A 21,461-nucleotide genomic window follows, 5' to 3' on the forward strand; every position below is an offset into this window, starting at 1 on the left:
AAGTGAGCCAGTGGAGAAGTTGCCCAAGGCAACCAATCAGCATTGACGCAACATTTATAATATGCATACTATAAAAGTATACAGAGCAGCTGATTGGTTGCCATGGGCAACTTCTCCACTCGCTCACTTCTCCACTTTTATCACTGCTTGGTACATGTCCCCCACAGTCACAGCTCGCATATTACAAACAGAACACTGGCTTCCCTGTGGTTCCAACATACAGTACATTGGAGTTTGGAGAATGCCCAATAACATGGCGTTTCATTGTTTACATCCCCATGGTGCGCGAAAAGTCTTATGTGTGATTTCAACAAAGCTAGGTAAGGTGATATCTGTACTGTTATGTCACGTTCCTTCACCAAAAACCAATACAACAGTGTCGGCACAAGAAAATAAATATTATAAACAGGATAATACTTCCTAATTCTTCCATCAGATAGGTTTGCATATATTCATGACCAAATTGAAACTGAAACAGCCCTATTTCTCAACCATGGTAGGCATAAAGATCATTGCATTTATATTATACGTGATTATATTGTCTGGACAAAATTATTTTTGATGTTAATTGTTTATGATGTTATTTACCTGTGTAGCAAAATGATTTTATGATGACAGGCATTCCACTACTCTCACTTATCAGTATACAATATGTCATTTAACATTAACACTCTGTTTCTGTAGATGCAGTTTCTTTCTTAGTTTTTGTGTCCTCTGCACTACCGCAGGCCACTACAATATTCATGACACTGCTAGCATGTCCAGGTCTCTCTAACTTATCCATTAAGGACCGTGATTTTCTAGAATGGCTGTGTAAACTCTTTGACCTAGGAGAAGCAAAGCTGCAAGTTTTATCTGACTTCACAGAGAGTAACTTTTCTGTTTCCAACCCTTCGGTGAAAAGTGTGCAAGGGTAGGAGGCACTGTTTCCTATTTCTCCAACGTCACTGTCATCTTCTGTATCAGTCAACAACGGCTTCAGCTCAGCCTGGATCTCAGAATCCGATACAATGTTAGGAAGCTCTGGAGTTTGCTTGCTAGAAACATCTCCTTGGAAGTTCCACTGGTCTGTCCAATCTTCCACTGCAGTGGGACACATCTGGTCCATAATTGTGCTATACTCTGTTGTCCAATTGTTAACACCCCCAACTAATTTTCCACCTTGGGTAAAAATATAACTTCTAGATTTTGTCATTGTTGTTTGACAAGTATTAAAAGACTGACCAGGATAGTAACGCACCGCTTTTGATTTCTCTAAAGGATAAGATATTGTTGCTTCTAGTTTTGTTCGTTCTACTGTTAAATGAGAGTTTGAAAAATCAGAACTTGTGATGGATTGGCCATTCATAAGAACATCCTTCTGCATGAGAGATTGCTCCTCAGCTTTTTTTATGTTTTCGGGATGTTTATCACTCTCTGGAGTCCAAATATCTATACAGGAAATTGGTCTTGTTGTTTGTGAAACAATTCCTAAGGTAACTTTATTAAAGTCTTTTGCTGCAACAGCATTGGCGCTTGAAGCACAGCGTAGACTTGCTTGTCGGGGCACCAGTTGTGTCTTTTGTTCTTCTTCTTCACCTTTCTCAGTTTTTGTCCCAACAGAATAAGCTTTTCTACGCTGCCCCAATGCAGGTGACATTGAACCTATGCTGTCGTCACAGGTTAATTCATCGGCCTCCATGTGGTACTTGTACATGCTGTTGCCATCAGAGCTGTTAACGCTGCCTTGTCTCAGGAGAAAGGCTGCATCACACTCAGAGGAAGCCCGTGAGCGTACGTGAATCAGTTCTGATTTGTCAATTCCAACAAGCTTTTCGAGAGCATTAACCATTCTACCTGAAAGTTCTTCCAGCTGAGAAAGCCGGAGGTCAACTGTCTGAAGAGAAGCTTTCATGAAGTGCTCACGTTCGTTGACTTCTTCCAAACGCACGGACATATTTTCAACTCTGCAAAATGAAGCAGAGACAGCTCAGTATAAAACAAAAACAATGTTACACAGTTACTATTTATCCCTGGAAGTTTCCACATTTTGTTTCAGCATATATCTAACTTACTCCAATAATGTGGTAGGAAGTTATTGCTCTGAGTTAATGAACATAATAATTGCTTTTTTTTTTTTAGTTCAAATAATGAACAATCATCTAGAACACTGGAATCACTAGAGGGATGTGGGCTGAAATTTGTTGTCACCCTCCAAATGCAGAATCCCCAGTGACAGGAGCCGGGTGCTGAACTGTGACATTCTCGTGCAGCGCTCAGCTTCTGTCACAGTGTAGGAGATGGCAGGGGTGGATTGGGATCGAACACTAGCCAGGGAAATTTATGGAAGCAGCCCTAAAGGGGTGGAGTCTATTGAGGGGGAGGGGCTGTCAAGAGAGTGGGGTCACTCCTCAGAGGTCCTGATTCTGAGCTAGATACAGTTGGGCCTCCTTTGCAGGGCCGTTTCTTGGGGCAGGCGAGCAGTGCAACCGCACTGGGAGTGACTGGTGAGGCGGGCCGAAGAGCGGTAATCGCCTCTGTAAGTATTCTCTCTCTCTCTCTCAATGTGTAAAATGGGGACACCTGCCGTAATGTGTGAAATGGGGACTCTTGCCTGCCGTAGTGTGGGGATTTAATGTATCAAGGGCATTGCGGTGTGTGGCATAATATGGTGCAGGGGGCATTACTGTGTGGGGCTTAATATGGTGGAATTTTTTTTCCTGTGGTGGTCGTGATCTGTTGGAGCAGGGTCAAAAACTGGATTGTGAGGTAGTCTTTTCAGACGAGGCCACACCCATTTAGATGAGTCCATGCCCCCTTTCCGGGTGCGCGCGCAAGTTTTTTTTTTTAATCTAGGTGTGTGTGTGTGGGGGGGCACATTTTTTTATGTCATGGGGGGGGCGCATTTTTAAATCTCGCACTGGGAGCCAAATTGGCTAGAAACAGCCCTGCTCCTTTGCATCACGTTATGCTAATGTTTACCTGCGACTTTATACATATGCTGCTACAATGCCCTTCCCTGATGTACATCTGAATATACAAGGACTGATATGCCTACTTTCAGTGTCTACTGACAATGCAGTCATGCCTTTAATCTACTTATGGTTTTATTGATTTTTCATTCTACAAACCCCCTTGTTTTAACCTTATATGTTTCAAAGTACAGGGAGGGGGAGCACACACTACATACAGCACAGTACCTGGAGGGAGCACACACTACATACAGACATACAGTACAGTGCAGGGAGGGGGAGCACACACTACATACAGCACAGTACAGGGAGAGAGCACAGACTACATACAGCACAGTATAGGGAGGGGGAGCACACACTACATACAGCACAGTACAGGGAGGGGGAGCACACACTACATACAGCACAGTACAGGGAGGGGGAGCACACACTACATACAGCACAGTACAGGGAGGGGGAGCACACACTACATACAGCACAGTACAGGGAGAGAGCACAGACTACATACAGCACGGTACAGGGAGGGAGCACACACTACATACAGCACAGTATAGGGAAGGGGAGCACACACTACATACAGCACAGTACAGGGAGGGGGAGCACACACTACATACAGCACAGTACAGGGAGGGGGAGCACACACTACATACAGCACAGTACAGGGAGGGGGTGCACACACTACATACAGCACAGTACAGGGAGGTAGCACATACAAGTAGTGAAACACAGACACAGCGGACCAGCGCAGCGGAATCTGTCCCAGTGGCCAATCCACTGGGACATACTTAGCCACCACATTATTACATGAATAGCACCACATTACACGTATAGCACCGCACTACGGGGGTCATTCCGAGTTGTTCGCTCGTTGCTGATTTTCACAACGGAACGATTAAGGCAAAAATGCACATGCGCATGGTACGCAGCGCGCATGCGCTAAGTATTTTAGCACAAAACTTAGTAGATTTACTCACGTCCGAACTAAGAATTTTCATCGTTGAAGTGATCAGAGTGTGATTGACAGGAAGTGGGTGTTTCTGGGCGGAAACTGACCGTTTTCTGGGAGTGTGCGGAAAAACGCAGGCATGCCAGGATAAAACGCGGGAGTGTCTGGAGAAACGGCGGAGTGGCTGGCCAAACGCTGGGTGTGTTTGTGACGTCAAACCAGGAACGAAATGGGCTGAGCTGATCACAGTGTAGGAGTAAGTCTCGAGCTACTCAGAAACTGCTAAGAATTTTCTATTCGCAGTTCTGCTAATCTTTCGTTCGCAATTCTGCTATGCTAAGATACACTCCCAGAGGGCGGCGGCCTAGCGTGTGCAATGCTGCTAAAAGCAGCTAGCAAGCGAACAACTCGGAATGAGGGCCTACACGTATTGCACCACATTATATGAATAGCACCACATTACACGTATAGCACCTCATTACACAAATAGCACCACATTACATACGTAGCCACCACATTACATACGTAGCCACCGCATTACATAAATATGCCCATCATCATGGACAGACATTGGGCAGCTATAAGGGCTTTGCATAAGAGATTGTCCCATGGCTGGCTGTGAGTGCTGCCTGATCAGCTGGCATCCTGAGAACAAGGTACATCCTGCTCCTGTCCAGTCCCCAAACCATACACTGTGACCGGGGACGTCCTAACCCTTACACCATCATGATAATGCAAATAATGTAATTAAAAATAACCTCTGTGTCGGGTCCCCTTTAGTGCTCAGTTGCCGCTCTGGCCAGTTCAGTGAGAGTGCGGGAGCCAGGGTGGCGGCGGGTGTAGTGAACCCGGCTCCGACCATCGCTGTGCTGCTGCTCCTGGGCCGGGCTCATTGAAGAGACCTTTGGCCAGTGCCAGAGAGAGGATGCTGCTGGGCTGGTTAACTTTCGCCAGGTCCCCCGTTGGTAGAAAAGCTTCACCACTTTTCATGGCTAGTGGCACCTGGTAGTGCCTGCTAGCCTATATTCCGGATTGTGTTCCAATGAACCGCAAGTACTGGAAGCACTGTGAGTCAGCTCAGCCTGAGTGTGAATTGGCCCATGTTGAGGGGGGTTTGGGACCGGTTCATCGGAATCTGTCCTGGTGCGCCAATCCACCCCTGAGAGCCGGCAGTGCAGCCAGACAAGTCTCTATCCCCTTCTCATGATGCCATGCCCCCTTTTTGGGCACTGGAGGGCTATCCAGAGCACCAGATGTCACTGACCCCAATTACGCCCATGATCTAGAAAAGTACTTCTAAATATACTTTAGCAAGTGGAACCCTCAAAAACTGACAAAACTTACTACGGAACACCTGCCTGTACATATACCATCTCCCTCAAAAGCTGGTGCCTTGACTAAAGAAGTTGTGGGATTGTTACTGCTGTGTAAAATGTGTCAATTTCTTCACTAAGTTTACCCTCTTCTTGTTTCCTTTGCAAATGATCACTTATTCAAGATGTTTGAAAAAACAAGTATGTAAAAACTCTCTCTATAGCAGGCTCTCCCTCTGCCACATAGCCTGGGTGTGGCAGGGCATGGCATTTGATGATGAGTTCTCAGGGATGGTACTAAGAATCTCCAGGAGTGAGGAATTGGTGGAGCAGTTGATTGTCCATCCACTATCAGCAGCAGAATGGTTAGTGTCGGATGTGGGCAAATGTAATACTGCCAATAATTTTTTACACCATTACACATATTCACCATGCAGAATCCCTGAAACACCTTTTCAGGACCTTATGTTACTGCGGATATCAGTTGGAGAAACACTGATCTACAGAAATGTGACTTGAAACTAATTTTAATCCGGGATATTGAGTCTTTGCAGCTTGCACTGAGAATACCTTTCTGAAGTAACCCGAATACGTTCATCATTAGAAGACTGCTGCTCATCTTCCTTCTCTTGGAAATATTCCTCCACACATTGCTCTTCAAACTCATACAGTTTCTTTACCTCTTCATCATTTAGAAATAGTTCTGTAGGATTACAGAACAAATTCAAAGCATCAATGACTTTCACACACTCTGGTAACATAGGGGTAGTGCAGAACCTAATGCTTTAGATTGATTGACTGACTTGTACAGTACTTAAAGTGCACCATTTAGGGGTAGACACAGAATAGGGGTAAACATTTAATGAAGCCAATGAATATATGTGAAAATGTAGCCTATGAATTTACTAGGCTCCTCTAAAAGTGGTTACATATTTATTCATGCTCATGATTTACATAAAGGATGAGCAAAACGTTTATAGCTGTTCCACAAAATTTGGCACATTTTGGCAGCAGAATTCGGACTTAAGAGTTCCCCTTCCTACTCTAAGCACACAACACAGAAGAATGAACTAACTGACCCTCATCTTCTGCAAAACTTAAATTTATAAAATACTGTGCAAAGCTCAAAAAGAACTTATTGCTTGAATTTTGAAATCTCTGTCTAAGGATTTTTCCGCCACAAAGTTTGATTTGTGTGATATTTCACTGACAATTTGCTTCTCACTAGTTCCCACTGAACTGCTAGGGTGTACCCTCAGTGATGTTACTGGCACCCAGTGATCTGCCAGGAGGTACCCTCAGTAATGTTACTGGTACCCAGTGATCTGCTAGGATGCACAATCAGTGATGTTACTAGTGGCCAGTGATCTGCTAGGATGCACCATCAGTGATGTTACTAGTGGCCAGTGATCTGCTAGGAAGTACCCTCAGTGATGTTACTAGTACCCAGTGATCTGCTAGGATGTACCTTCAGTGATGTTACTAGTGGCCAGTGATCTGCTAGGAAGTACCCTCAGTGATGTTACTAGTACCCAGTGATCTGCTAGGATTTACCCTCAGTGATGTTACTAGTACCCAGTGATCTGCTAGGATGTACCTTCAGTGATGTTACTAGTACCCAGTGATCTGCTAGGAAGTACCCTCAGTGATGTTACTAGTACCGAGTGATCTGCTAGGATGTACCTTCAGTGATGTTACTAGTGGCCAGTGATCTGCTAGGAAGTACCCTCAGTGATGTTACTAGTACCCAGTGATCTGCTAGGAAGTACCCTCAGTGATGTTACTAGTACCCAGTGATCTGCTAGGGTGTACCCTCAGTGATGTTACTAGCACCCAGTGATCTGCCAGGAGGTACCCTCAGTAATGTTACTGGTACCCAGTGATCTGCTAGGAAGTACCCTCAGTGATGTTACTAGTACCCAGTGACCTGCTAGGAAGTACCCTCAGTGATGTTACTAGTACCCAGTGATCTGCTAGGAAGTACCCTCAGTGATGTTACTAGTACCCAGTGATCTGCTAGGGTGTACCCTCAGTGATGTTACTAGCACCCAGTGATCTGCCAGGAGGTACCCTCAGTAATGTTACTGGTACCCAGTGATCTGCTAGGAAGTACCCTCAGTGATGTTACTAGTACCCAGTGATCTGCTAGGATGTAGAGAAACAAAACAAAAAAACTGCAAAACGAGCGCCTGATCGTCCAATTGTATGGATTAAATTAATAAATAACACGTCTGAAAAGATATAATACCAATTATAATTCCTGAGATGCTGCGCTTGCCGGAATACTATGTGTAGTATTGTGGTGACAGCAAGAAGAAAAAAGACAAACGGCTGCGCTGGATGTCAGGAAATAAATCTACTGTACAGAAAGCCAACGTAAAATGTAACAATATTTATTATAAATAAAACATATAATCCGGTAGATGATTAGGGAACATTCACTAAAGGTAAAACTGAGTGTAACTTGTAGTAGCTCAGGATCAATAGTATAACATGGCTTTAAAGAAAGAGTTCCGTGTTCCACTTGATGGATTGGTAATTAGTAAGTATCAGGTGCACTGATAATATCCCAATGAAATCAAAGTCCCTCAGTTGAAATGAAACTTAATACCTCTCCAATGGGCTGGTCAGAGCCGAGCGTCCTCGGCTTCAGTGTCCTGCAATGCCCATATGTGCTGTGCAGCGGAGGGGAGAAGACCGTCTTTTTCACAACCAGGCTGAAGCGGCGTGTATGTTGAAGCCGCTGATGATGGGAGCTGTAGACGGAGGGTGTAGTAGGGACCGATGTGTACCTGGTGGTTTCACCTGAGCTTGGTACGGGTGGGGGTGGATTCTGACGCGTTTCGTCACGCTCCACGTGACTTTTTCAAACCTTTGAAAAAGTCACGTGGAGCGTGACGAAACGCGTCAGGACCCGCCCCCACCCGTACCAAGCTCAGGTGAAACCACCAGGTACACATCGGTCCCTACTACACCCTCCGTCTACAGCTCCCATCATCAGCGGCTTCAACATACACGCCGCTTCAGCCTGGCTGTGAAAAAGACGGTCTTCTCCCCTCCGCTGCACAGCACATATGGGCATTGCAGGACACTGAAGCCGAGGACGCTCGGCTCTGACCAGCCCATTGGAGAGGTATTAAGTTTCATTTCAACTGAGGGACTCTGAGTTCATTGGGATATTATCAGTGCACCTGATACTTACTAATTACCAATCCATCAAGTGGAACACGGAACTCTTTCTTTAAAGCCATGTTATACTATTGATCCTGAGCTACTACAAGTTACACTCAGTTTTACCTTTAGTGAATGTTCCCTAATCATCTACCGGATTATATGTTTTATTTATAATAAATATTGTTACATTTTACGTTGGCTTTCTGTACAGTAGATTTATTTCCTGACATCCAGCGCAGCCGTTTGTCTTTTTTTTTTTCCATCTGCTAGGATGTACCTTCAGTCATGTTACTAGTACCCAGTGATCTGCTAGGATGTACCTTCAGTGATGTTACTAGTGGCCAGTGATCTGCTAGGAAGTACCCTCAGTGATGTTACTAGTGGCCAGTGATCTGCTAGGATGTACCTTCAGTGATGTTACTAGTGGCCAGTGATCTGCTAGGAAGTACCCTCAGTGATGTTACTAGTGGCCAGTGATCTGCTAGGATGTACCTTCAGTGATGTTACTAGTGGCCAGTGATCTGCTAGGAAGTACCTTCAGTGATGTTACTAGTAGCCAGTGATCTGCTAGGATGTACCTTCAGTGATGTTACTGGTACCCAGTGACTTAATCAACTACATTCTCAATGATGTTACGCTTACCCTGGAAACATATTACCTGTATTTGTATGAATATTGGTGCACAATACTGTTCCATTATATGGCAACAATCTTCAGTATAAAGAAGAGCACAATAAATTTGAACAAAAAATGTAATTCCTGACTTACTCAGGCCCCTGTCTCGCTCATCCTGGTCCCCTTCCTGCATCTTTTTGCAGCAACAACAAATGCGCTTCAAAATAATGAACAGGTGACTGAAGATGATCATTGGAGGTGGCAAGACAGGTCTGTCATGGAAAGTCATGATAAGCTGGTAACGCTGGAACTTCCACACTTGGTTTGAAATTGACTTTACTTCAAAAAATGTATTACTGTAAAGAAAGATCATAATATTATTACAGTACTTGTATCATGTAACTGCCATTACTGTTGAGGTTTCTTTAATCTCAATAAGACTAGGGAAATAAATAGCTTGCATATGATGAATACCTATGCAAGCAAATAAATTAATTTCCAGCTCCTCAAATGTAAGAAACCATATTTAAGACATATGTGTACACATTTTTGATGCGCATGTGCATTCTGGAGGTGGGGAGCGAAAAACAGTCACTCATACTTCTTTACATAAGCGTATACTAGCTAGAATCTAATTGGTTGCTATTGGCAACACATGCACTTTTCTGTTGTTTTTTTTTTTTTTTTAATAAATCTGCTCTCTACTTTAAAGCATAGAACTATTTAAACGTGTTATGAATACTGAGTAATTGTGCAAGTTTTTTTTTATTGTACTGACTACTAAAAACACAAAATGAAGTGTATAAAATAATTATGCTTCCCTACTGTCCCGTAACACCTGGGAGACATCTGGATTTTTGTATAATCCAATAGTCCACCTCCCTTCCCCCATCCTCTAAATTCATAGAATAACCCAGCCCCACCCTTATCAGATGCATCTCCTCTCTTTTGCTTCTCCCGAAGAGGAGATTATTGATGTTGGCAAGTATGAAAATAACATTGAGCTGCTAGGATATGTTCTAGAGAATTCGTCCCTCCCAAGTACTATCAACTTGATCACACACTCTGATTTCTAAATCCCATATTGGCACTTTCTTAGAAGCAGAGGTGGATTTAGACCTCATGGGGCCCTAAGCAGGACACCGACTTGGGGCCCCAATCAATAGCACTATATTTTTGTTTCTGATATATGCCTCTTACATTATTTGTTGTTTTTCCTCCTTATTTTCTATTACAGCATATTACTTTCTTCCTTCAGTGATTGATCCACTCACTGACTACATTTTATATCAGCATTTTATAATACCCATTATTACCCTCGTCAGGCAGTGTGATTGTATTGATTATATATCAGTGCCCCCATCGTCTAGCCTATACACAGTAGTACTTAAAACAGGGATGGGGAACCTTCGGTCCTCCAGCTGTTGTTGAACTACACATACCAGCATGCCTTGCTACAGTTTTGCTATTTGGCCATGCTAAAACTGTTGCAAGGCATGCTGGGATGTGTAGTTCAACAGCAGCTGGAGGGCCGAAGGTTCCCCATCCCTGACTTAAAACATACTTGCCTACCTGACCCTCTCCATGAGGGAGAAAATGCTCTGTTCCTGGACTTTCCTGGTAATGTATGATTGCCATCACCTGTGGTGAGCTAGTTATTGATAAGAAAGGTGTTTCACCACAGGTGATGGCAATCATACATTACCAGGAAAGTCCAGGAACAGAGCATTTTCTCCCTCATGGAGAGGGTCAGGTAGGCAAGTATGACTTAAAATAGAGTATAACAGCATATTGATATAGCATCAGTCGGGATGCAATCAATTTGCCAGCTGCCGGGATCCCGGGGATCAGGATACCGATGCCGGAATCCTGACAGATGACAATGCTGACAGACAGGGGCTATTCCCACTCGTGGGTGTCCCTGACATTTATTTATATAGCGCACACATACAGGGGTGTATCTAGGGGTCTGAGCGCCCCTGGCAAAGTAAGGAACTGGCGCCTCCCCCACCCAGGGACACAAAGCGTGGAGTTACAGATAGGCTGAGGTCAGGGACACTGAGAGGGAATTACGGGGAGGGTGCGGGCAGGGACACAGAGAGAATTACAGGAGTGTATGGGCAGGGTCACTGATGGGGCAGTTACAGGGATGGTGTGGACAGGAACACTGAGGGAGAATTACAAGAAGGATGCGGACAGGGACACCGAGGGGATATATGCACACATACATACAGTTAAAAAACCCTCTCTAGGTGTGATGGCATTACATATCCCAGCAAATCCAGTTGACAAGGTGTGCTGGCACTTGTAGTCTCAACACAGCTGGACAGGCAGTTATTGGTCTAGATACCTCTCCATACAAAGGTTTGTTAACCTGTGATCCAGACTGCCAGGATAGACAATGCAGTGCAGCTACGGTAACGCAGAAAATGTACAGGTATGCTCATGCTGCATTGCTGACTGGTGCTAATTGTAGTGGTTGGTGTTTGGTGACAGACCGCGTGGGACCAATGAGAAGGGGAGCGGATGAGGAAGAGTAAGTACCTCGCCCCTCCCCATACCTGGAAGTGCCCTGCTCTCCGGCTATATTCACCATCATTGTGACTGTAGTCACAGAGAGTGTCAGAGTGCAATACGCTTCTAAGAGTCCGGCAGTGGATGAGCACTGCTAAGGGATGTACTCAGTGAGAACTACTATGTCATTCTACCCCTTGGCGCGGGTGGCACTGCCGGGCGGTGCCCCCCCCCCCCTCCTTGGCCGGCGCCCCTGGCAAGTGCCATCCTGGCCAATAGGAAGATACACCCCTGCACACATATTCCGCAGCGCTTTACAAAGAATATTTGGCCATTCACATCAGTGCCTGCCCCAGTGGAGCTTACAATCTATATTCCCTATCACATGTACACGCAGACACATTCACGCTAGGGTTAATTTTGTAGGGAGCCAATTAACCTACCAGTATATTTTTGGAATGTGGGAGGAAACCGGAGTACCCGGAGGAAACCCACGCAAGTACGGGGAGAATATACAAACTCCACACAGTTAGGGCCATGGTGGGAATCGAACCCATGACCTCAGTGCTGTGAGGCAGTAATGCTAACCATTACACCGTCCGTACTGCCCATTATGTGAGTATAGAACCTGTATCAAGCGCAGCGAACCACCTAGCCCGCAGCGTGGTAAGCGCAGCGTGCTTGCAAGGGGACTCTTAGCACTTGCCCCGCTGCCGGCATTTTGGCTGGCAGGATGCCGTTGTCGGGATCTTGACAGCTGGCATCCCACCCACCAGTAAAAAGTATGTATTCCCATCAGTCAGTGCCCCCACTCCCACCACCCGACCTGAGTGCAAAAATACTGTAATAAAGTACACTGGAAGACCTCATGTTTTTCTCTGTGAAAGTTTCGGCTCCTCTCTCTGCGCGTGTGCATGTGACATCATAAACACATGTGTCATGATGGGTCACTCGCACAATACTGCAGGACTGGAGACACAGGAGTGCACTGAATCCAGCACCCAACAGCTGTCTCATCACTGGCAGACTGCCAGGAGTATTTAGCCAGCCCAGCGCTCAGACATTTTTGGTGAAGACTTTAATCCACTGGAAATGCCCTCCATACAGCCTTATCGGTGGTCCCTCCTGGGAACCACAGGGCCCCCTGAGACTCACAGGGCCCTAAGCAGCCGCTTTGGTTGCCTTGTGGTAAATCCTCCTCTGCTTAGAAGTCATGGCTCAGCATGGCTTGGCACGGGTGCAACTAGGTGCACCAGGAGTGCCCATGCAGCTGCTTCATAGCCACAAAGAAGGTGGCTACATCTGTAGTTCATGTTTTTGATTTTATATTTGTTATAAAATGGCAGGAGTAGGTAGGTAGGAGTAGTAGGGTGGTAGGAGTAGGGCAAGAGAGGAGAGTGATGTGGAGGAGAGGGAGATTGTTCGGAGAAAGGGTTCCACTTTATAGGCATCATAATGAAGTTCTAATCTTATTTTTTTTTTAATATATATATATATTTGTAAAAAAAAAGAAATCACCCACAAACATCAGAACATCGTCTGGTACATCATCAACACATCGGAAACATTGTGACCATCGCAACTTTATTTTAAACAGCCGGGACAGCTGCCAGGTACACAGGTGGGGCTTGTTACACTTCTCCACCGGCTGCTATTGTATGCAGCCGCTGGGAGGGGGGTCCTGCCATGCTGACCAATCAACAGTGATCGCCAGCATGACAAACACCAGGGGAGGGTGCAGGGAGGCAGAGCGACCTTCTGGCCCCTCTGAGAGTGGCAGCAGGGGAAGTTTTACGTCCCTGTAGCCGCACACCAGTGACGTGCGGTGGGGTGAGGCAGTTTATCTGACTGGTTGCATCTTGTGCGACCAGGTCAGATAAAGCCTGTGCTGGTATGGTCGCATCTGATGCGACCATGCCAGGCAAGTGGTTAAGGGATCCTGTAGTCGTCTAGTAGTACCGATGTTTGGTCGATATTAGTTTTTGATGGAGATTCGGTTTTATTTTCGATTTTACAGTCGGGTTTGCCTATAGTAAATCTCCGATTTTGCTAAATCAAATACACCAAAAACCCCAAATCGACCTTTAGTAAATAATTCCCTAAATCTATGACCCTGTGTTAGCTAGACACATGGAAGGTTTAATTCATTAGGTCTTGATATCAGATGTCAGGTTATACAACCAGGTCACACACGACTCAATCATTAGATAAAAAATCACCTTATGTGCCTGAATGATAAAAATCTGGTAAGATTGATGGGTGCAGATAAGTAACATAAAAAAGTCAATTTAATTTATTTATTTATTTATTTATTTGCAATTAAGTAATGAATGTTGCATTACATTTAATTTATATACTATAACATAAAATACATCTTGGTGCTAACTTCTCTTTTTAATTTCATAACTTTATTTTATAAAGTAAGCAATTTAACTAGCATACGTGCTTCTAAGCAAACATATTATTTTATGTTTTTATGTTTATTTCATATTTTTATGACTTTAAACCTGAGCAGTCAGCAGATGGCAGAATTCTACATGAATGTTTAGTGTGTTTGCTGCTCTGTGAAATGGCTTCATTAGAAGTATTAGGCTTAGCTGGGCTGTGCATTGCTTTCTTAATAGGCTTACATTACCATCTGCTTTCTCTTAAACAGTAACTGTCTGTTTTCTGTGGGCCGCCAAGTAAATTCTAGGAAAAACTATATAGTTTGACAGTTGGCTGTACTCTGAAATAAAGAATATGGGAATCATCCATCAGGAGAGATTATATTGTTTAGGAACTTTATGGCAGTAATGCTTTTCAAAGAAAACCCAAATAATTCTTGTAGATTTTTAACTTGCCCACAGCTGCTGTTTTCTTTCTGAATTATCTGGTCTTATCTCGGAAAGTAAAGCCATTGTATATGTCCTCTGAGATCCAAAATGTAACAACAGCCAGGCAAGAAGAAATATGCCCTTACATTTTTGTTATATAAAAACAATTGTAACTTATGTGTTAAAACATTATATTGTTTATATCTACGTTAACATGGGATAAAAAATAAATGAGCCAGTTTACAAAATGTAACAAACCAATAATATTTTGGAAAGTAGTTATACTGTAGTTCTTATTTGAGCATGATTATGCCAGAGGCACGCTGATCTGCTTTTGTGGTTCTGTTCCCTAGACCAGTGGTTCTCAAACTGTGGGGCAGATGTATTAACCAGGAGAAGGGATAAAGCAGTGATAAGTGCAAGGTGATAACGCACCAGCCAATCATTACGGGTTTGAAAAATGACAGTTAGGAGCTGATTGGCTTGTGCGTTATCACTTTGCATTTATCACTGCTTTATCCTTCTCCATGCTTAATACATCTGCCACTGTGTGCCGTGGCACCCTGGGGTGCCTCAGGACACTTGCAGGGGTGCCTTGGCTTGGTGGTCCAGGACCAACTGAAATTATTTATGGTTAATGTAATAGATAAAACCAGTGCTATTGGCTTTAAATCATAAAATTTGTGGACAAACAGAAGCAAGTCCTGTCCCTCTACACATAACTGACCCAAAGGATGACATATAAACACAATTTACTTAATTTAATATTTATTTCTACATTTCTTAATAAGAAAAACTTTTGGCTTAGGGGTGCCATGAAAAAAATTCTGATACACTAGGGCGCCGTGATTCAAAAAAGTTTGGGAACCACCCCCTTAGACACTTCTGCACTGATGACCACAACAGCGACAAACTTAATAGGTATACGTTATAGCCAGTAGTTGTAATACTGTAAGTGTCGGCTCTTCTGTGGCCTGGCGGTGAGGTGGGCCTTGCAAATTACTCAAAAAGCCGCCTTTCTGCTTTTCTGTGATCACCACTAAATTGTATTATGTGGCCTACCTATTGAGTGTTGTGCCTCTGATTGTATATGTTGCATCTGTTGCCTCTGGCTGACTGTCATTTAAGAAATTATATCAGCCTTGTGTTGGAGTTGATGATCAGGGCCTTAGCTACCAGTTGGCCAGGATGGCACTTGCCATCGACACCGGTTGAAGGGTGTGCACTCTCTGGCTCAGCCACACACAAATTTTAATCCGAGTGGGCTTCTGACCCCCCGCTGCCTGGATAGGCTCTCTGTAAATTACCCTAGTCTTGCCTCTTGCTGTGAGCTCCTGGTTGGCCCTGAAGTACAGCATGCACAATGTCATAACATGAGAATCAGCTGAGTAGAAGTTTTAGTCAAGTCCTTCACCTTCAAGCAATTGAATTAAACATGAGCTGCGGAGTTTATAATCTCAATTATAATAGGCTGATCCCTGCTTGCAGCTCCATAGGCTGTGAGTAGAAATTAGTCTCTGAAAACATATCCTGCAAAGCAGCTGAAAGCCATAGCAGAGGCACTTGCAGGTAAATTCATTGGGGCAGATGTATTAACCTGGAGAAGGCATAAGGAAGTGATAAACCAGTGATATGTGCAAGGTGATAAAGGCACCAGCCAATCAGATCCTAACTGTTAATTTACATATTGGAGCTGATTGGCCAGTGCCTTTATCACCTTGCACATATCACTGGTTTATCACTTCCTTATACCTTCTCCAGGTTAATACATCTGCCCCAGTGTCCCTTAACTGTCAGCCTTGGGTTACAATATAGTTTATGGGTCCTGTGGCACATAGGGTGAGATGTACTAAACCTTGGAGAGTGATAAAGTGGAGAGAAATAAACTACCAACCAATTAGCTTCTAACTGCCATGTTACAGGCTGTGCTTGAAAAATGACAGGAGCTGATTGGCTGGCACTTTATCTCTCTCCACTTTATCACTCTCCAAGGTTTAGTGCATCTCCCCCATATAGAGATACAAAAACGTGTCCAAAGTCTCATGGAGCCAGCACTGGGAAATTAATCATGAGTCCAGTGTCCTTACTAATGAGCTAATGGAGTGTAGTGAAGAATAGTCCGAGTACATACATTGTTTTATCAATATATGAATTGAAAACTTACTTGAACACTGCTATTAACAGGTTTACTAAGAGGATGTTTGCCACAAGTAAATAACATGCCATGATGGCTGGAGTGAGCCAAGCCCCAGGTATACAAGGAGGAAGACGTTTTCCATCATCATCATACAGGTTTTCGCCACAAGGAGCTGAAACAAAATACAACGTATTTGCTTTCCATTTCTACTATATGCATGTTAAAGTACAGTGGGCAAGTTTACACACAATATGTCACATGATAACTGTCCACCAATCGTACCCAACCCTGTGGAAGACACGCTAGGAAAAAAATGGAGAGTGTTACACACATTCGTACAAATGTATGGGTAATGGGTAACTGGTTGCATTGTTTGTAGTGGGGAGTTGGACACTGAGGGGTCTATTTACTAAGCCATGGATGGAGATAAAGTACCAGCCAATCACTGTCTAACTGCCATGTCACAGGCTGGGTTTGAAAAATGACAGGAGTTGACTGGCTGGTACTTTTATCTCCATCCACTTTATCTTCATAGAGGGCTTAGTAAATAGACACCTAAAAGTTGGATACAGTTCTGCTGTCTGTAAACTTGCAGCCTAACTTGTGTGCACAAGCTTTACCAGAATGCTACAAATATCTATTTCTATGGATCAATTTCTATCTCTATTAAAACTGTCAAACTTACGATTTATCTCCATGGCGTAAACTGATCAGTAAAACAGTAGCATGCAAGGAAAGAAGAAAAGAGAAAAAGTAATAGAAATGAACAAAATCAGAAACATAAAGAATTAAAAAGCAAGAATCATTTATGAGGTTACAGTCCATGCGTTATAAGCCAATACCAGTGACTGTACCAAACCTACCAACAGTTCTGATATTTAGCGGCTAAAGCGTGGCCTCATTTAAATGAGCATGCTAAGGTGTGGAATAAGAGGTCTGATTGAGAGGGGCAAGCAGATCATGCACGCCTGTGTAACACCCTAATATATTAATATATATAGTTCATATATTGAGTATTATATAGAAAGTTAGTTGGCAGAGGGAAAACATGACTTTGGATCCCTCACAGAGGAAAACAGGATTTTAATACCTACCGGTAAATCCTTTTCTCCTAGTCCGTAGAGGATGCTGGCGTCCACTTCATGACCATGGGGTATAGATGGTTCCGCAGGAGCCATGGGCACTCTTAAGACTTTTCAATGGGTGTGAACTGGCTCCTCCCTTTATGCCCCTCCTCCAGACCTCAGTTATAGGAACTGTGCCCAGGGAGACGGACATTTCGAGGAAAGGATTTACTTTAATACTAATGGTGAGATACATACCAGCTCACACCTCAACCATGCCGCACAACATGGCATTCAACATAACACACGCCAACAGACATGAACCAATTACAGCAACATGCTGAAACTAAGAAAACACAACATGTGTAACTCTAATAAACAAAACTGCAGGTAAAGTACGCACTGGGACGGGCGCCCAGCATCCTCTTTGGACTAGGAGAAAAGGATTTACCGGTAGGTATTAAAATCCTGTTTTCTCATACATCCTAGAGGATGCTGGGGTCCACTTCATGACCGTGGGGTTTATACCAAAGCTCCAGTACAGGCGGGAGAGTGCGGATGACCCTGCAGCACCGATTGCCCGAACTTGAGGTCTTCATCGGCCAAGGTGTCAAACTTGTAGAACTTAGCAAATGTGTTTGACCCTGACAAAGTAGCTGCTCGGCAAAGTTGTAATGCCACCCAGGAGGAGCCCACCTTCCTAGTGGAATGGGCTTTCACCGACGTAGGTAATGACAATCCAGCCATAGTATGTGCATGCTGAATCGTACCTCTGATCCAGCGCGCAATAGTCTACTTGGAAGCAGGACACCCAATCTTGTTGGGAGCATACAGGACAAACAGAGCTTCTGTTTTCCGTATCCTAGCTGTTCTAGTGACATAAACCTTCATAGCTCTAACCACATCTAGAGACTTTGAGTCAGTGAACGTGTCGGTAACTACTGGCACCACAATAGGTTGGTTTATGTGGAAAGATGAAACCACCTTTGGAAGAAAATGTTGCAGAGTTCTCAACTCCGTCCTATCCTTATGAAAGACCAGGTAAGGGCTCTTGTGAGACAAGGTCCCCAATTCAGACACCCGCCTTGCGGATGCCAATGCCAAAAGCATCACCACTTTCCAAATGAGAAACTTCAACTCTATCTCTTGTAGAGGCTCAAACCAATCCAATTGAAGGAACTGCAACACCACATTAAGGTCCCATGGTGCCACTGGAGGCACAAATGGAGGCTGGATGTGCAGAACCCCTTTCACAAATGTCTGAACCTCTGGAAGAGCGGACAATTGTTTTTGGAAGAAAATTGACAAGGCCCGCCTCCATACCAGCCTGCAGAAAATGGAGATAACGTCCCAACTGAAATTCTTCCATAGGAGCCTTCTTGGATTCACACCAAGACACATATTTTCTCCAAATACGGTGGTAATGTTTCAACATTACTCCTTTCCTGGCCTGAATAAGTGTGGGAATGACTTCCTTTGGAATACCCTTTCGGGCTAGGATCCGGCGCTCAACAGCCATGCCGTCTAACATAGCCGCGGTAAGTCTTGATACACGCATGGCCCCTGCTACAGCAGGTCCTCGCGAAGAGGAAGAGGCCAAGGATCTTTTATGAGCAACTCCTGAAGATCTGGGTACCAAGCCCTCCTTGGCCAGTCTGGGTCAATGAAGATTGCTCGAACCCTTGTTAATCTTATGATTCTGAGAACTTTTGGGATCAGCGGAAGTGGAGGGAAGACATACACTGACCGAAATACCCACTGGGTCACTAGCGCATCCACTGCTATTGCTTGAGGGTCTCTTGACCTGGAACAATATTTCTGAAGCTTCTTGTTGCGACGAGATGCCATCATGTCTACTTGAGGAACTCCCCAAAGACTTGTGACCTCTGCGAAGACTTCTTGGTGGAGGCCCCACTCTCCTGGATGGAGATCGTGTCTGCTGAGGAAGTATGCTTCCCAGTTGTCTACTGCTGGAATGAAAATTGCCGACAGAGCCGTCACGTGTCTTCCTGCCCAGAGGAGGATCTTTGTCACCTCTGCCATTGCTGCTCTGCTTTTTGTTCCGCCCTGCCTGTTTATGTACGCAACTGCTGTTACATCGTCCCACTGGATCTGTACGGGATGATCTTGAAGAAGATGTACCGCTTGTTGAAGGCCGTTGTAAATGGCTCTCAATTCCAGCACGTTTATGTGAAGGCAGGTTTCCTGACTTGACCATTTTCCTTGGAAGCTTTCCCCCTGAGTGACAGCTCCCCAGCCTCGGAGACTTGCATCCGTGGTTACCAGGACCCAGTCCTGAATCCCGAACCTACATCCCTCTAGTAGGTGTGAGCTGTGTAGCCACCACAGGAGCGAAATCCTGGATTTGACGACAGGATTATCTTTCGGTGCATGTGTAGGTGGGATCCTGACCACTTGTCCAACAGGTCCCACTGAAATACTCTGGCATGGAACCTGCCAAACTGCATGGCCTCGTAGGCCGCCACCGTCTTCCCCAACAACCGAATGCACTGATGGATCGACACACTTGATGGTTTCAATATCTGTTTTACCATTTTCTGGATTTCCAGAGCCTTTTCCACCGGAAGAAATACTCTCTGAACTTCTGTGTCCAGAATCATCCCGAGAAAAGACAATCTTGTCGTCGGTTTCAACTGTGACTTTGGAAAATTTATGATCCAACCATGTTGTTGGAGTATGGACAGGGAGAGCGTGATGTTCTGTAGCAACTGCTCCCTGGATCTCGCCTTTATCAGGAGATCTTCCAGATAAGGAATTATATTGACTCCTTTTTGATGAAGGAGGACCATCATCTCCGCCATCACTTTGGTGAATACCCTCAGCGCCGTGGAGAGACCGAAAGGCAACGTCTGGAACTGGTAATGGCAATCCTGAACCGCGAATCTCAGATAAGCCTGGTGAAGAGGATAAATGGGAACATGCAGGTAAGCATCCTTTATGTCTACTGACACCATGTAATCCCCCTCCTCCAGACTCGAAATCACTGCCCTGAGTGATTCCATCTTGAACTTGAACCGTTTCAAGTAGAGATTCAGATTTTTTAGGTTTAGGATCGGTCTGACCGAGCCGTCCAGCTTCGGAACTACAAAGAGGCTGGAATAAAATCCCTCCCCTTGTTGTGACAAAGGTACCAGGACTACGACCTGATCCTGACATAATTTTTGAATTGCCGCTGTTACTGCCTCTCGTTCTGAAAGAGAAGCTGGCAAGATTGATTTGAAACTCCAGCTTGTACCCCTGGGATACTATCTGCAAAACCCAGGAGTCCAGGCCAGACTGAACCCAACCTTGGCTGAACAGTTTGAGATGTGCCCCCATCCGAGCGGCCTCCCACAAGGGAGCCCCAGCATCATGCTGTAGATTTGGCAGAAGTAGGGGTAGACTTCTGCTCCTGGAAACCTGAAGCCACTGCAGACTTCTTTCCCTTTCCCCTTCCCCTACCTGCAAAGAAGGGGGAACCTCTCGCTTTCTTGTATTTATTGGGCTGAAAGGACTGCATGTGAGAGTGATATGTCCTTTTTGCCGGTGCAGGCGCAGAGGGAAAAAATGTCGACTTACCTGCGGTAGCCGCCGAGACTAACGCATCCAGTCCATCATCAAATAAGGCCTCACCTTTATATGGGAGAGCCTCCATATTTCTTTTGGAATCTGCATCTCCGTTCTACTGGCGAATCCACAATGCCCTCTGAGCCGATACTGCCATGGTAGCTGCTTGTGAACTCAAGACTCCAATATCTTTCATCGCTTCTAGCATGCATGCGGCAGCGTCTTTGATATTCCCTAACTTAAGGAGTATCTCATCTTTATCAATCGTGTCAATTTCTGATGCCACGCTGTCTGACCATTTTTCAATAGCGCGACTTACCCATGCGCAAGCAATTGTGGGCCTAAGCAGTGTACTATTGGCAAC

General features: G+C 44.7%; 1 protein-coding gene across 1 annotated transcript in view; it reads right to left on the reverse strand.

Moving 5' to 3' along the window:
• Positions 1-260: 260 nt before the first annotated feature.
• TRPM1 (transient receptor potential cation channel subfamily M member 1) overlaps positions 261-21,461 on the reverse strand; it is a 307,999-nt gene continuing 286,798 nt past the window's right edge. Inside the window, exons 23-27 of the mRNA XM_063926248.1 lie at positions 17,152-17,172; positions 16,494-16,638; positions 9,153-9,355; positions 5,781-5,913; positions 261-1,946 (exon numbers count right to left, since the gene is read on the reverse strand). Of these exons, the coding sequence (XP_063782318.1) occupies positions 665-1,946; positions 5,781-5,913; positions 9,153-9,355; positions 16,494-16,638; positions 17,152-17,172 (1,784 nt within the window). The 3' untranslated portion in view covers positions 261-664. The remainder of the gene's footprint in view (positions 1,947-5,780; positions 5,914-9,152; positions 9,356-16,493; positions 16,639-17,151; positions 17,173-21,461) is intronic.

This window comes from Pseudophryne corroboree, chromosome 6, assembly GCF_028390025.1.
Source record: "Pseudophryne corroboree isolate aPseCor3 chromosome 6, aPseCor3.hap2, whole genome shotgun sequence".
Lineage (NCBI taxonomy): Eukaryota > Metazoa > Chordata > Amphibia > Anura > Myobatrachidae > Pseudophryne > Pseudophryne corroboree.